Source organism: Anabrus simplex, chromosome 1 (genome assembly GCF_040414725.1).
Source record: "Anabrus simplex isolate iqAnaSimp1 chromosome 1, ASM4041472v1, whole genome shotgun sequence".
Classification (NCBI taxonomy): Eukaryota; Metazoa; Arthropoda; class Insecta; order Orthoptera; family Tettigoniidae; genus Anabrus; species Anabrus simplex.
In genome coordinates this window covers 913,545,494-913,562,921 of record NC_090265.1, presented here as the reverse complement: position 1 = coordinate 913,562,921, position 17,428 = coordinate 913,545,494, and the positions used below count along the sequence as shown (strand labels likewise).

General features: G+C 44.6%; 1 protein-coding gene across 1 annotated transcript in view; it reads left to right on the top strand.

Moving 5' to 3' along the window:
- Window positions 1-17,428, top strand: part of LOC136857494 (uncharacterized) — a 218,715-nt gene that overhangs the window by 166,170 nt on the left and 35,117 nt on the right. The window contains exon 3 of the mRNA XM_067136195.2: window positions 15,918-16,041. Within this exon, the coding sequence (XP_066992296.2) occupies window positions 15,918-16,041 (124 nt within the window). The remainder of the gene's footprint in view (window positions 1-15,917; window positions 16,042-17,428) is intronic.

The following is a 17,428-nucleotide window of genomic DNA, read 5'->3' as shown; positions in this document are numbered from 1 at the left end:
TAGTTTATTCCAAGAGCTCTATCATACTTATCATCACAATCTCATTTGGTATTCTTACATATCGTCGCCATAAGACCTATCTGTGTCGGTGCGACGTAAAGCCCCTAGCAAAAAAAAAAAAAAAAAAAATTCTTACATACAAATACATAACAATAATTTTATGCAATACAATCAAGATGGACATCAGAATGACACACGCAACAAAACTGAATATTTACACCTGTCAGTCAAGAACAGTAACTTACGGAACAAAGAGGCTGAAGAATTATTTCTCAAAAACATACAGCGAACTTCCTCATGAACTAAAACATCTTTCTATTATTAGTAATTTTAAACTTTAATTAAGGACGTCCTGGTTTCAATTATTTTGTAAATAGTAAATAGTAAACTAATTGTGTAACATTTTTGTTATTGGTTACTTTTTAATTTAGATCATTTCAATTTTGTTCTAAATGTTTGTTTAGATTTTTACCCTATTGTTGTTTTCATCTTAAATTCAATTTATTTTATTGATTTCCCGTAAATCTTGAAATTGTTCCAATGATATGGCATGTATGTGCATACATTGATTTACAAAAATTATCATGAATATAGAATCGTATACATTACATTTTGAAATGTAACATTTTTCAATGCAATTCAGTGAGCACTAATGGCCTAAACATAGCCGTATTTGAAAGACTTGCCACGAGTGTAACCGCATTAAGTAAACATTCCTTGTAAACCAACACGTTTTATGGGTATCATGTAAAGTAATGGCGATGCTAATTACACGCATTACGTCTTAAAGGTTAAACTAAAAAAACGTCGAGTAAAGAGTAACACTGAACTTTTGTATGCACTTTATGCTCTCTTGCTGTCACCTATTTCTCTTGGCTATATTTTGCAACTTCTCTATAATTATCCACGCGTATTGAGGACATTCCGTCCTTTCCTTGCTAATTAGTTTTGTCGTGTGGTAGGCTCTGTGGGCAGATACCGAATCCAATTAAGAAATGTGCCAATTTCTACTAGATTAATTTTAAAGCTTTGTATGTATTTTAAACAGAACGAAGTAATTTACGAAGGACACTAGTGCAATAACATTGAACTAGAAGTAATATTAAGTTCTTGTTCTATTTCACCAGAGCAATAGTACAATATAATTCTGTAGGAAGAATTATCAAGTATTATCAATCCAATTGAAAGCTTGCTAATCGTAATTACTTGGTTCTTCCTAAAATACATACAAAGCTTTGAAATTAATGTAGTAGAAATTGGAACATTTCTTAATCGTAATGACTGACGTAAATATTTTAAGGGCAAAGATCACAATAATTAAATAATGATTGAAAGAAGGGGAACTAACACTAAGTAAACCAATCGAATGTGCTTGTGGCAGGAATTCTAATGAACCTTTTATTCCGAGTTCTCTCTTGGAGTATGACTTTAATCGGTTAGAATTTTCGTTGTAAATAATCACTAAAAGATATAGAAGAACAATTAAAAATAATAGTTCCTAAACAATAATGAAAAATTTAAGGTCCCAGTTAGAACAGTGCCCTTAAAATATAGTATTTTATTTGGGACAGAACAGTAAAGGAATATGAGCTCTAACAAAAGATACGGATATGGATTCAGCCTATAATTTTTCGTCATTACTCTCCTCTTCACACACATTAAAGGACAAAAATGATCAACATTACCGACTTCAGATTTCTTTTTTTATTTGCTAGTTGCTTTACGTCGCACCGACGCAGATAGGTCTTATGGCGACGATGGGATAGGAAAGGCCTAGGAGTTGAAAGGAAGCGACCATGGCCTTAATTAAGGTACAACCCCAGCAGTTTCCTGGTGTGAAAATGGGAAACCATGGAAAACCATCTTCAGGGCTGCCGACAGTGGGATTCGAACCCACTATCTCCCGGATGCGAGCTCACAGCCGCGTGCCCCTGACCGCACGGCTAACTCGCCCAGTTCAGATTTCTACGTAGTAAATAAACTTAACCTTCTGGTCTCCAGTTGCTGGGCAGAATTTATTACTACGCTCTTGCAAGTGTTCACAGCAGCAGTATTCTATTTCTCATACTATTCATTCAAGTATTAGGACCATCGGCTCCACGGCTGAGTGGTCAGTGTCTTAACCGTAGGTTGGACGGGCTCCAGGTTCGATTCCCGGTTGGGTAGACGGATTTCAATCGTATTCGGTTAATTCCGTTAGCTCCGCGACTGGGTATTTGTACTCATTTGTCAACTCATACATGACACACAACATTATCCTCCTTTGCAAAAGCACGCAGTTTCTCCTACACTCCAGACGCTGCCCGCCCTCATCAGAGCGTCTGCCTTACAAGGGGGTATATCAGTCTAGCAGTAGACACACGAAATTATTATTATTATTATTATTATTATTATTATTATTATTATTATTATTATTATTATTATTATTATTATTATTATTATTCGTACGTTCGTTCGTTCGTAATCTGTTTACCCTCCAGGGTCGGTTTTTCCCTCGGACTCAGCGAGGGATCCCACCTCTACCACCTCAAGGGCAGTGTCCTGGAGATTCAGACTTTGGGTCAGGGATACAACTGGGGAGAATGACCAGTACCTCGCCCAGGTGGCCTCGCCTGCTATGCTGAACAGGGGTCTTGTGGAGGAATGGGAAGATTGGATGGGACAGGCAAGGAAGAGGGAAGGAAGCGGCCGTGGCCTGAAGTTAGGTACCATCCCGGCATTTGCCTGGAGGAGAAGTGAGAAACCACGGAAAACCACTTCCAGGATGGCTGAGGTGGGAATCGAACCCACCTCCCAAGGCTGAATGGACCCCGTTCAAGCCCTCGTACCACTTTTCAAATTTCGTGGCAGAGCCGGGAATCGAACCCGGACCTCCGGGGGTGGCAGCTAATCACGCTAACCACTACACCACAGAGGCGGCATTATTATTATTATTATTATTATTATTATTATTATTATTATTATTATTATTATTATTATTATTATTATTATTATTATTATTATTATTATTATTATTATTATTATTAAAGATGTCCCTTAGCTGTTGAAGTTAGGAGACAAGATAATAACGAGAGTTAAGAGCTTTAAGTAACTGGGAGAAACATAATGGGTCGGAAAAGAATGCCATTAAGGAGCGGAAATGGGAAATGACATTTCAGCTGACGAGGAACCCCTACAACAGAATGGTTTTATCTTATGGGGGTAAACTGAGGCATGTAGACACCGTTGTTAAATCTAAGTGTCAGTGTGCAACGGAAACATTGGGCATGATTGGAAAAAGTGGGCTTGAGGATATCCGGAACAAAGAAAGAAAAATGCTAAGAAAATTTCTGGGCCCAAATGTAAGAAATGGGGAGAGGAGACTCAAATCCAACAAGGAATTGTATCAAAGAGCAGAAGGAGTGGTTGAACTGATGAGAAAGAGTTCTATAGACACTTGTTGAGGATGGACAATAACAGACTAACGAAGATAATCTTTGAATTCTTCAGGAAGAGGAACACAAAACTGACATGGCTTCGAGAAGTGAGGTTGGACTTGACGAAGATAGGGGTTGCGGAAGATTATATCATGGACAGAAATCAATTTAGACAACTCGTCAAAACGTTCCGCGGTTTCCATGAGACTGGGGAAAACGCTGGTGAGTAAAGGGAGGTCCTATACAGAAGATCAGAAGAAGGAAGTACGAGAGAGAATGAAAAGATAGTGGCAGAGAATGAAGGCAGAGAAAGCTAACAATAGTGCAAATATTGTCAAACACGGTCCATAGACGGGCGAAACGAAAATTTTATCATCATCATCATCATCATCTGTTTACCCTCCAGGTTCGGTTTTTCCCTCGGACTGAGCGAGGGATCCCACCTCTACCGCCTCAAGGGCAGTGTCCTGGAGCTTCAGACTCTTGGTCGGGGGATACAACTGGGGAGTATGACCAGTACCTCGCCCAGGCGGCCTCACCTGCTATGCTGAACAGGGGCCTTGTGGAGGGATGGGAAGATTGGAAGGGATAGGCAAGGAAGAGGGAAGGAAGCGGCCGTGGCCTTAAGTTAGGTACCATCCCGGCATTCGCCTGGAGGAGAAGTGGGAAACCACGGAAAACCACTTCCAGGATGGCTGAGGTGGGAATCGAACCCACCTCTACTCAGTTGACCTCCCGAGGCTGAGTGGACCCCGTTCCAGCCCTCGTACCACTTTTCAAATTTCGTGGCAGAGCCGGGAATCGAACCCGGACCTCCGGGGGTGGCAGCTAATCACGCTAACCACTACACCACAGAGGCGGCGAAAATTTTATTATTATTATTTATTAAGGTGACGGCATGGTGTCAGTTTGTCAACATTTTATTTACAAAACTTCCCTGTGGCCCTTTGAAAAGTATTCCACAAAAATAATATCCATCCAAGCAAGAGTTCGGATTAGACTCACGCCTTGAAGTTACCCTTTTGATCCGGCTTCTTGGCTGAATGGTCAGCGTTGAGAATTTCGGTCCAGAGAGTCCCAAGTTCGATTACGGGCCGCGTCGGGGATTGTATCACGTTTGGTTAATTTCTCTGTTTAGGGGACTGAGTGTTTGTGTTTGTCCCAACACTCTCCTCCTCATACACACACAGCACTCCACATAACCAGTAACACGTAATAGTGAATACATTCCTCCACAAGGGGTTTAGGAAGGACATCTGGTCGTAAAACAGGCGCGACTCATTTCGCACCTGTGACCCTACGAGGGTGTGGGAAAAGCGGAAGAAGAGGAATTACATTGAAGTTACTTCTGTAATCCACTAATAACTTAGAGTAAAAGGTATATTTGATGAGGTGTGTGCATATGGCAAAAACTAGCTACCCTTTGCAGACACTTCCTTGTATCCTATGGTCATGTATAGTCCTATAAACTGCTGGGCTGAGTGACTCAGACGGTTGAGGCACTGGCCTTCTGACCCCAACATGGCAGGTTCGATCCTGGCTCAGTCCGGTGGTATTTGAAGATGTTCAAATACGCCAGCCTCGTGTCGGTAGATTTACTGCCACTTAAAAGAACTCCCGCGGGACTAAATTCTTGCACCTCGGCGTCTCCGAAAACTGAAAAAGTCGTTAGTGGGACGTAAAGCCAATAATATTATTGTTATTATTAGTCCTATAAACTGATAGCCTATATTATGCCACGTGCCGAAAAAATTGTAATTCAGTATAATACTTGATCAATAGTTCGTCCAGCTCCTTGACTGAATGGTCAGAGCGTTGACTTTCGGTCAGAGGGCCCCGGGTTCGATTCTCGATCGGGTTGACAACTGCGTATGTTTCAGTCCTCTAGCTTGGAAACCGGGTGTCTGTGTTCGTCCGTTTTAATACAATGTTCTTCATCTACACACAGCAAACCATCCTTCACAACAGCTCGCGATAGCAAATGCATCCCTCCACATAGGATTAGTGTCAGAAAGAGAATCCGGCCGTAAATCTGGACCAAAATACACACTATGTGCTGACTCAAAAGAGCTGGTGAAGAGGGCAAGAAGAACAAACCAGCTCATTAGTTCACCCCTCCCCGCTAGGTGGTTCAAATTCATCTCTGAATTCAGGTTCAAATCTCGCAGACTGTGGAACTGTTTGTGTGGTATATTGTATATATTTACTGATATCATCATATTGAATCCATTTCTTTCGAGGTTTCACCTATCGGAGAGCTACAAGAAACTGAGATGATAGGATTAAATAAAACCCAGCGTCCTCTGGTAAATCTTTGTCTTAATGACTAGCGGTTACATTACGACACAGTTGCACTCGTCAAGTCACGATTTGGACATGCACTTAAAGAAAAGCTGTCTCGCCTTGACCTGTCAGCCCATTTATTTTGTGCAAGGTATCACACCATGGTCTTCGACTTGCAATTTTCATTCAAATGATAAAAATGTACATAGTGTTTCAGTCGAGTCCTAGTGATAGCATCTTTTAGATTAAACATGATGAGGTGATTTACACTGACTGACAGAGCAAATGCAACACCAAGAAGGAGTGGTTCGAAAGGGATGAAACTTGGGGAAAAACAGAGACGGCACGGAAGAATAATTGATGTTTATTTCAAACCGATATGCAGGTTACACAATGCGCACGGCATCGACTCAGTAGGATGTAGGACCACCGCGAGCGGCGATGCACGCAGAAACACGTCGAGGTACAGAGTCAATAAGAGTGCGGATGGTGTCCTGAGGGATGGTTCTCCATTCTCTGTCAACCATTTGCCACAGTTGGTCGTCCGTACGAGGCTGGGGCAGAGTTTGCAAACGGCGTCCAATGAGATCCCACACGTGTTCGATTGGTGAGAGATCCGGAGAGTACGCTGACCACGGAAGCATCTGTACACCTCGTAGAGCCTGTTGGGAGATGCGGGCAGTGTGTGGGCGGGCATTATCCTGCTGAAACAGAGCATTGGGCAGCCCCTGAAGGTACGGGAGTGCCACCGGCCGCAGCACATGCTGCACGTAGCGGTGGGCATTTAACGTGCCTTGAATACGCACTAGAGGTGACGTGGAATCATACGCAATAGCGCCCCAAACCATGATGCCGCGTTGTCTAGCAGTAGGGCGCTCCACAGTTACTGCCGGATTTGACCTTTCTCCACGCCGACGCCACACTCGTCTGCGGTGACTATCACTGACAGAACAGAAGCGTGACTCATCGGAGAACACGACGTTCCGCCATTCCCTCATCCAAGTCGCTCTAGCCCGGCACCATGCCAGGCGTGCACGTCTATGCTGTGGAGTCAATGGTAGTCTTCTAAGCGGACGCCGGGAGTGCAGGCCTCCTTCAACCAATCGACGGGAAATTGTTCTGGTCGATATTGGAACAGCCAGGGTGTCTTGCACATGCTGAAGAATGGCGGTTGACGTGGCGTGCGGGGCTGCCACCGCTTGGCGGCGGATGCGCCGATCCTCGCGTGCTGACGTCACTCGGGCTGCGCCTGGACCCCTCGCACGTGCCACATGTCCCTGCGCCAACCATCTTCGCCACAGGCGCTGCACCGTGGACACATCCCTATGGGTATCGGCTGCGATTTGACGAAGCGACCAACCTGCCCTTCTCAGCCCGATCACCATACCCCTCGTAAAGTCGTCTGTCTGCTGGAAATGCCTCCGTTGACGGCGGCCTGGCATTCTTAGCTATACACGTGTCCTGTGGCACACGACAACACGTTCTACAATGACTGTCGGCTGAGAAATCACGGTACGAAGTGGGCCATTCGCCAACGCCGTGTCCCATTTATCGTTCGCTACGTGCGCAGCACAGCGGCGCATTTCACATCATGAGCATACCTCAGTGACGTCAGTCTACCCTGCAATTGGCATAAAGTTCTGACCACTCCTTCTTGGTGTTGCATTTGCTCTGTCAGTCAGTGTATTTCTAGATAGTAGAATTAGTAAATGATAATGCGGTAAATAAGTTTAAAGGTTAATTAATTTTGTGAATTGCATTTTAATGGAATAAAATATAAAAATTAAAAAATTACTAAATAACTTCAATTTGTCAATAATTAAGTTCACATAAGGGAATCAAAATTGAATTTCACCGGTTGCATATATTGCGTAAGTATTCGACTGCTCTCGCAATCGAGTGGAATGGCCGCACGTGCTAATTCACTAGGGTTATGGAGCAAAGCTCTCCATTAGGGATACGCGTTGGTTCGAACCCCATCGCCGGCTGTTTTATGTAGTTTCCCATTTTCACTTCCAGAAGAATGCCGGGACAGTTCCTATTCGTAGTCCACAGCCGATTCATTCTACCTCTTTACACAAAATAATTCGCCATAATTCATTTCTTCATTGCCCGCACTATTAATTACCGTCCTCGGAGGCCCTGGACCGATTCCCGATACTATCACAGATTTAAGAATGGCAGGAAGGCTGGTATGTGTTTTTTTTTAAATGCTATTTGTTCGGGGCGTCGATCATGTGATATGAACCTGCGAGTAACTGGAATGGAGGGAGTGTAGTGTGTTGAATGTGAGGAAAGGAACGTTAAGGACGGCACAAACACCCAGTCCCCAGGCCAGGGATATTAATCATTTGCAATTAAAAACCCCTGACCCAGTCGGGAATCGAATCAGGGACCGCCGGGTGACAGGTGGACGCGTTTCCCCCTACACCGCGGGGCCGGACTGGTATGTAGTTAAAATGGTACATGTAGCTCACCTCCATTGGGGATGTGCCTGAAAAAAGCTGTACCACCTGGGGATGAGAACACGAGTTTACTTTGCTTACCTTAATTAGCTGTTCAATTAAGGTTGGACATCCGGCCGTAAAAACACTCAATATAAATTCATCTCGTCCGCCTCCGTGGTGTAGTGGTTAGCGTGATTAGCTGCCACCCCCGGAGGTCCGGGTTCGATTCCCGGCTCTGCCACGAAGTTTGAAAAGTGGTACGAAGGCTGGAACGGGGTCCACTCAGCCTCGGGAGGTCAACTGAGTAGAGGTGGGTTCGATTCCCGCCTCAGCCATTCTGGAAGTGGTTTTCCGTGGTTTTCCACTTCTCCGGGATGGTACCTAACTTAAGGCCACGGCCGCTTCCTTCCCACTTCCTTGCCTGTCCCATTCACCCCATAAGGCTCCTGTTCAGCATAGCAGGTGAGGCCGCCTGGGCGAGGTACTGGTCATTCTCCCCGGTTGTATCCCCGACCCAAAGTCTGAAACTCCAGGACACTGCACTTGAGGCGGTAGAGGTGGGATCCCTCGCTGAGTCCGAGGGAGAAACCGACCCTGGAGGGTAAACCGATTAAGAAGAAGATAAATTCATCTCGCCTCATCCCCAACCCCGAATCACGAAACGGGGCCAAGGGGTAGCCATATATACATATTCAAGCCCTAAAGGATTTTTCTTTTGTGAAATATCCCTTCCACTAAGATCATGACACACCCTCCAATATCAGCAGGTTTCATTCAGTCTGAAAATGCCTTTAATTTGGATCGAAAATGAATGAAGAATGGTCCTGCAATGCACCTCCACATTGGCACGCCGTCAAAGACAGAAACAAGCCTCCATCATCTATGAACACATCTTAATCGTATTGGAACTCTGTGTTCTATGAGTTTTAAATCCGTCAGCTGTTTGTGACGGTGTAAATGCCAACTAGACCCTCAACCATATCGCATTTGAACGCCCTGTAAGGTATTATGCAGGCAAAATTGATGTCACCAAGGAGGTAGTTGACTGGCTGAAGAAACTCGATTGTCACCTGTGGGGGCTGCTGCGTCACGGACCACTGAATTTTCTTTTGTTTAGCATTTTGTAACTTTACTTTCTCTATATGCTTTTTATACAGAAGCTGCCTAGCCGGGGCGGTAAAGACGTGTTCATTTAACCTGGAATGACGTGGTTTCGATTGCCCGTCAGCAAGTAGAAATATGTAAGAAACGAGATTTCCACTTCTTCAGTGTCACATGGCCTGAAGTTCACTCGACATTCACCAAAAATTGCCACCAAGTTAATTCCTGTGAGGGCAAAGGCGGCCGGACATAGAGCTAGCCCATCTATCCCACTTAATGCCGTTGTTATGGGCAGTGGAAGTCTTTACTTTCCACAGCTCCAAGGGCCTTCATGGCCTGTACGGTGATGGATTTGTAGTTTTTTGCTTTGAATATGTCATACGCTAAATAAATAAATGAACAGATAAATACAGTCAAATCCGTTTATTGCGAAATCGCTTTTAACGAAGTATTGGATATAACGGCGAAATCTATTGGTCCCATCTGAATCCTATATAAACACTGTATTTTAAACATCACTTAGTACGACATCGCTTATTACGACATATCGTATAAAGCGATGTATTTTCGGAGGAACTTCATCATCATCATCATCATCATCTGTTTACCCTCCAGGGTTGGCTTTTTCCCTCGGACACAGCGAGGGATCCCACCTCAACCGCCTCAAGGGCAGTGTCCTGGAGCTTCAGACTCTTGGTCGGGGATACAACTGGGGAGAATGACCAGTACCTCGCCCAGGCGGCCTCACCTGCTATGCTGAACAGGGGCCTTGTGGAGGGATGGGAAGATTGGAAGGGATAGACAAGGAAGAGGGAAGGAAGCGGCCGTGGCCTTAAGTTAGGTACCATCCCGGCATTCGCCTGGAGGAGAAGTGGGAAACCACGGAAAACCACTTCGAGGATGGCTGAGGTGGGAATCGAACCCACCTCTACTCAGTTGACCTCCCGAGGCTGAGTGGACCCCGTTCCAGCCCTCGTACCACTTTTCAAATTTTCGTGGCAGAGCCGGGAATCGAACCCGGACCTCCGGGGGTGGCAGCTAATCACGCTAACCACTACACCACAGAGGTGGACTCGGAGGAACTTACAGGCTAAAAGGTCCAGTGATTATTTTACGTATTTGGGGATTGCTGACAACAGACTTCAAATCAGTCTGTCTGTCAAATAGTTAAGGCAAGCATCGCTGTGAAGATGTCGCAAAAGAAAAGGAAAGTGTTTAATACTGGAGAAAAGTCACACATTATTTGGCAATTGGAAAATGGGGAAACAAACGTCAGCATCGCGAATTGGTTTTATCACACTGAACGAATTGTGGCCGCCTCTGTGGTGTAGTGGTTAGCGTGATTAGCTGCCACCCCCGGAGGTCCGGGTTCGATTCCCGGCTCTGCCACGGAATTTGAAAAGTGGTACGAGGGCTGGAACGGGGTCCACTCAGCCTCGGGAGGTCAACTGAGTAGAGGTGGGTTCGATTCCCACCTCAGCCATCCTCGAAGTGGTTTTCCGTGGTTTCCCACTTCACCTCCAGGCGAATGCCGGGATGGTACCTAACTTAAGGCCACGGCCGCTTCCTTCCCTCATCCTTGCCTATCCCTTCCAATCTTCCCATCCCCCTACAAGGCCCCTGTTCACCATAGCAGGTGAGGCCGCCTGGGCGAGGTACTGGTCATACTCCCCAGTAGTATCCCCCGACCAAGAGTCTGAAGCTCCAGGACACTGCCCTTGAGGCGGTAGAGGTGGGATCCCTCGCTGAGTCCGAGGGAAAAGCCGAACCTGGAGGGTAAACAGATGATGATGATGATGATGATGACGAATTGTACAATTTGGAAGACCGGAGAGAAATACACTCTAGGGTAAGGTAAGGGTGTATTCTGCCCGAAGGCAGGTCCGAACCTCCGCAGAGGTGTGCCTGAGCCGGAGTTTACGTGCTGCAAGGTGGCCAGTTCCTTTCCGCTCCTCCATTCCCTTACCCCCCCCCCTCCCCACCAACAGCACGTGGCAACCCATCCAAATCTTGACCACGCCCAATGTTGCTTAACTTCGAAGATCTCACGGGATCCGGTGTTTCAACACGGCTACGGCCGTTGGCTAAATACACTCTCTTTTCTAATATTTAAAAGTAATCAAGTGCGTCAGATCGTCTGAGCACAAAGATAGTGAAGAACGCTTACGTCTTTTAAGCTGGACTGAGTGGCTCAGCCGGTTGAGGTGCTAGTCTCTGACCCTAACTTAGCAGGTTCGATCCTGGCTCAGTCCGGTGGTATTTGAAGGTGCTCAAATAGTCAGCCTCGTGTCGGTAGATTTATTATTATTATTGTAATATCTTTTAAGCAGCAAAGAACGAATAATGCGCCGATCAATGGACAAATTCTTCAAGTGAAAGTCTTATAAAATTCCTCGCATTCCCACTCCACAAATACTGTACTGAAAATACAGTACTTCCTTCAGATACTTTTCTTTTGTAGTTTTAACTTAATATTATCTTAATTAACCATGTAGGTGTGCAGACTAAAACTTACAGATATTACAGTTTTAGCAACAAAAATGTCCAGCTTCGTAGCTTAACGGTTAGTCTTATTAGCTGCCGTCCTCAGGGGCCCGGGTTTGATTCCAGGTACTGCCAGAAATTTAAGAATGGCAGGAGGCCTTGTAATCGTATGTTGTTGAAGTGGTACATGCAGCTCACCTCCATTGGGGGTGTGCCTGAAAAGAGCTGTACCACCACGGGATGAGGTCACGAATTTACTTTAACAACAAAAAATAAAATTGGTTTGTGCGGCTATCGGCTATAAGGACCGTTGATTGGCGGTTCTTCGGAGACGTTATAACCAATTTCGACTGTAAATAAAATATAAATAAAATCGCCACCACTGCCACAGGGAGATGATAATCCCAAAGGGGAACGTCAAGGCGATATGCTGTTTATGTTATTGCTTTCCAATCAAGTTTGCTGATGGTGTCACGGATTACCTTGGCCTCAAGTAACATAACGCCACTTCTGCGCTGCACAAGGAATGGTTCGACTGTTTACAATTTTTCTTGAACACGTAAGAACACAGCTTCATTGATGGTATGGCCACCTGTGAACAATGCACGCACGATACACTTAATGGAAGTATTTAACGGATTTATGTGATACTAAACATTCCAATAGTTTAAAAGGTAGAGTACCTTACTGCTGGGAATTTAATTTATGTAATATAAAAAGTTAGAACCGGGGATAGTAATCACACAGCAGTTGGCAATTATCTGTACATTATTAGGAAATTAAACAATGTCTGCAAAACTACGACATGAAAAGATGCAAATGACTACAAAGAATAAAGTCTTCGTAAGCGTTCAATAAATTGTATCTCAGAATGGATCTTAACTCAGAATGGATCTTAAATACTTGTCATCCCCAGATAGTATCCCTACAAGCTCAGAGACCTCTGCCTGAGTTTCCCAATTTACCGCACATGCTATGGTAATTCATTCACACTTTCAAACATAACCTCCTGGAATTCCCTTCCGGCTGTAATTAGAAACATACCTAGTAGGAATATATTTTAAAAGAGTTATAATAAGTGGAAGATAGACTTAATACATTAGTATATAATGTAACTTTTCCTCATTTATCTTTCGTTTAAAGCTATTAAAATGCAAAACAGACCGTGGAAGTCCGGGGAGGGGTGGAAGGTAAAGGCTTCCACTATCCGTAAACTCGGCACTTGATGGGCTAGAGTGGTTAGCTCTACGCCCGCCCGTTTTTTCTCTCAGGAATAAACCTGGTGCCCATGGTGTAGACTGAGTGAACATCACGGCCATTCGCACCTCCGGAAGTGGAAATATCATTTCTTAAATGATTCGACTCTCTGACGGGGAATCGAACCCACGTCCCCCGGGTGAACTGAGTACGCCTTTACCGCTTCGGGCAGGCAACTGTTATTCTTAATTCCTCAATTAATAAACATTTAAGACTCTCTAGTTTGTAACTATAGCATGGCATATGTAAGAACAGCGTAATCATTCTGCGGTGAATGCAGACTTGACTCGAAATGTCAGCCTTGTGTTACCATACACATGCCAGCTATACGCAGTATTAGGCCTAAATGTGTGAACGACTCGATACTGACGGGATGATGTCTTTCGTATTTTTCTGCATTGGCAATTCTTCCCAATAATTGCGTCTCATCTTCCATCGATCGCATAGACCATAATGTTCATGTGTCCCCACAAATAATAACCTAGTGGAAAGGGATCCAGGGACCTCAGGGTTCAGCACTGAGTTCCACCAGGATTTAATAGTGGTTTAATAGTGTGGTCACATGGCCCGTGGAATAGATTATTCTCATATTTTCTATCACAGAAATGTCGTCTAAATCTCCCAGCAGTCTGTCTCGTAAGCTATACAAATTTATACAAAGGTATATTCAGTTAAGTCCTCCTCTGTGGTGTAGTGGTTAGCGTGATTAGCTGCCACCCCCGGAGGCCCGGGTTCGATTCCCGGCTCTGCCACGAAATTTGAAAAGTGGTACGAGGGCTGGAACGGGGTCCACTCAGCCTCGGGAGGTCAACTGAGTAAAGGTGGGTTCGATTCCCACCTCAGCCATCCTCGAAGTGATTTTCCGTGGTTTCCCACTTCTCCTCCAGGCGAATGCCGGGATGGTACCTAACTTAAGGCCACGGCCGCTTCCTTCCCTCTTCCTTGCCTATCCCTTCCAATCTTCCCATCCCTCCACAAGGCCCCTGTTCAGCATAGCAGGTGAGGCCGCCTGGGCGAGGTACTGGTCATACTCCCCAGTTGTATCCCCCGACCAAGAGTCTGAAGCTCCAGGACACTGCCCTTGAGGCGGTAGAGGTGGGATCCCTCGCTAAGTCCGAGGGAAAAACCGAACCTGGTGGGTAAACAGATGATGATGATGATGATGATATTCAGTTAAATCGATGTAGAATTAAGCAAGACATTAGTCTTAATGGTTATGTGCGTTAAGTTAGAACCACTATGTCCATACTATCCCTCTCAAGCTTATTATACAACTTGAGCTAATCCTCAGAAGTAGCAAAGGTGGTTTATGCGAAATTGTACTGACAAATGCCTACCGGAACCCGTTTTCTCTCACCCACAGAAGGAAAGGCATATCAATGACATTAAGGATCACTTGAAGCTAGCAAAGATCGCCTACAAGGATACACTACATGAGATCCCACAAGAGTATTATGTCACCCATTGGAATAGTAAATTGACAGGGATACCACCTTCCTTCAGAATGAAAATACGAGGGTAAGTCAATAAGTATCTGCAATTTTGCTCTAATTGTCTTTAGGTTAGCTCTGTGTCGTTATGTGCTCACCAGCCGCTAGATAGCACCATTGTGAACGTCTGTGGTAGGTTTCATATGATCAGATCAGTATTCAGTACAGCTTGTGCTGTAGCGACGTAAAGATAGCCGCACCACTCGCTGTTTGCACCAAAGAAGTACAGCGTTCCGTAATCCGTTTTTTTTTTTTTTTTTTTTTTTTTTTTTTTTTTTTTTTGTCTGAGAGTGTACCAGGAGCGGAAATTCATAGAAGACTTTCAGCACAATACGGGGACAATGTTTTGCCTCAGCGTAGTATTTACCAGTGGATTGAAGAGTTCAAAAAGGGGTCGCACGAGCGTGAAGAATGAGGAAAGATCTGGACATCCATCTGCAGCCGTAACTGATGCCAATATTGAACAAGTGCATGATATGATCCTGAATAACAGAGGAGTGACTGCTGATGACGTAGCAAACCATGTGTATATTGGCCATGGTTATCTTCTTCTTTATATTTTTATCCTCCAGGGTCGGTTATTGCTACGCTGAACAGGGGCCTTGTGGGGGGATGGGAAGATTGGAAGGAATAGACAAGGAAGAGGGAAGGAAGCGGCCGTGGCCTTAAGTTAGGTACCATCCCAGAATTTGCCTGTAGGAGACGTGGGAAACTACGGAAAACCACTTCCAGGATGGATGAGGTGGGAATCGAACTCACCTCTACTCAGTTGACCTCCCGAGGCTGAGTGGATCCCATCCCAGCCCTCGTACCACTTTTCAAATTTGGGGGCAGAGCCGGGAATCGAACCCGGGCCTCTGGGGGTAGCTATGGTTCTCAGACCACAAAAAAAAAAGATTAACAACTCTGTTCTTCCTTGGTGTAAACAGAGAGTGGCGCGGCCATTTTTACGTCGTAACAGTGCAAGCTGTACCGATATGATAACGCTGAAACCTACGACAGACGTAGACAACGGTGCCATCTAACGGCTGGTGAGCACACAATGCCATAGAGTCAACCTAAATACAATTAAAGCAAAATTGCATATACTTATTGACTTCCCTTCGTCAATCAGTATGAATCAAACTAAAGTAGTTTTGGAGCTTCTTTATGAAGCTGTAATTTGCATGGTATCTTTTAAGAATCATTTAATTAGATTAACTTTTATTCAGACTAAAACTGACCCTACAATAACTTTCCAACAGCATAGGAATAACTTATTCGCAATTTCATTAACACGTCAGAAGCTCAAGTTCCTACTTCGGAATTCCTCTTGGTGTATTCCTCCTCTTAAACTATAAATCCCTGTGGTATTTTAAAACCTGTTAATACTCGATGAATGTAAAATAGATACATTCTTTTGTTTTAGCTATTTATCTGGGATTGTTTTTATGTTGCAGTACCTGGACTTCGATAACCTTCCGGATACAAACTTTTCATGTGAACGTAAGGTGATTGGAGGTTACTATGCCGACGTGGAAACGGGCTGTCAGATGTTCCATGTTTGCACCATCGGACAGAAGGGTATGTATAGTTTCCAGCCTAGACACACAGTAATATTTGTACTTGCGAAGAATTAATTTCTGATTCTTCTAAAGTTGCTATGCAAATGTCGCTCATTTTATTGAGTTTTATTTTCAGGCTTACGAGTACTTTATAGAGCTGCGTAAAGGAAATAATCTGATGGAGCATGACATTTATCGAACTGCTTGTATTGAAATATGTGGGAAAATTCCAGGAAAGCTCATATACGGGATGAAATAATAGGTACAGTCAAACTTTTAGGACACATTCCTCATACATAAACGGCCGTAGCCGTGTTGAAACACCGGATCCTGTGAAATCTCCGAAGTTAAGCAACATGGGGCGTGGTCAAGATTTGGATGGGTTACTCCGCGCTGTTGGGGGAGGGGGTAAGGGAATGAAGGAGCGGAAAGCAACTGGCCACCCTACCGTACCTAAACTCCGGCTCAGGCACACCTCTGCGGAGGTTCGGAGCTGCCTTCGGGCAGAATACCTTACCTTACCTCATACGTAGAAGAACATATGTTGTCTGGTCGTGGGACGGAAAACGCCTTATTTCAACGTTAGAAATCATTTTCTACGGCCGGGCTGAGTGGCTCAGACGATTGAGGCACTGGACTTCTGACCCCTACTTGGCAGGTTCGATCCTGGCTCAGTCCGGTGGTATTTGAAGGTGTTGGTAGATTTACTGGCACGTAAAAGAACTCCTACGGGACTAAATTCCGGCACCTCGGAGTCTCCGAAAACCAGAAAAGTAGTTAGTGGAGCGTTAAGCCAATACCATTAATATTATTCATTTTATACAACTCTACATGTAACATTAACCATGAGAAACACGCAGGAACAAACGTAGCATATGAGACTGTTTGATACATGCATCAATGCTAGCGGAACATTTTATATAAGGAAGAGTTTCTATGGTATGTTGCGTTCCTTCGTGTTTCTCTCATTATTTATGTGCTATGTAGAGTTGTAGAGAAACTGAGTGAGTTGGCCGTTCTGTTAGGATTGCGTACCTGTTAGCTTGCATTTGAGAGGTGGTGGGTTCGAATCCCACCCCCGGCAGCCCTGAAGATGGTTTTCTGTGGCTTCTCATTTTCACCGTAGGCAAATGCTGGGGATGTACCATTATTAAGGCTACCGTCACTAGCTTTCCCACCCTAGCATTTTCTCAGTCTTCTGTCGCTGAAAACCTTTGATGTATCAGTGCGACGTTAAACCACTAACAGAAAGGAGTTGTAAAAAATGCGTTCTAACATGGAAATGGAGCGTTTCCAGACCCATGTCCATATAATATATTTTCTTCTTCTACGTGCAAGAAATGTGTTCTGTAAGTTTGATCGACCTTATTGTTACATCCTGTATGCTCATCTTGTACGAATACCGT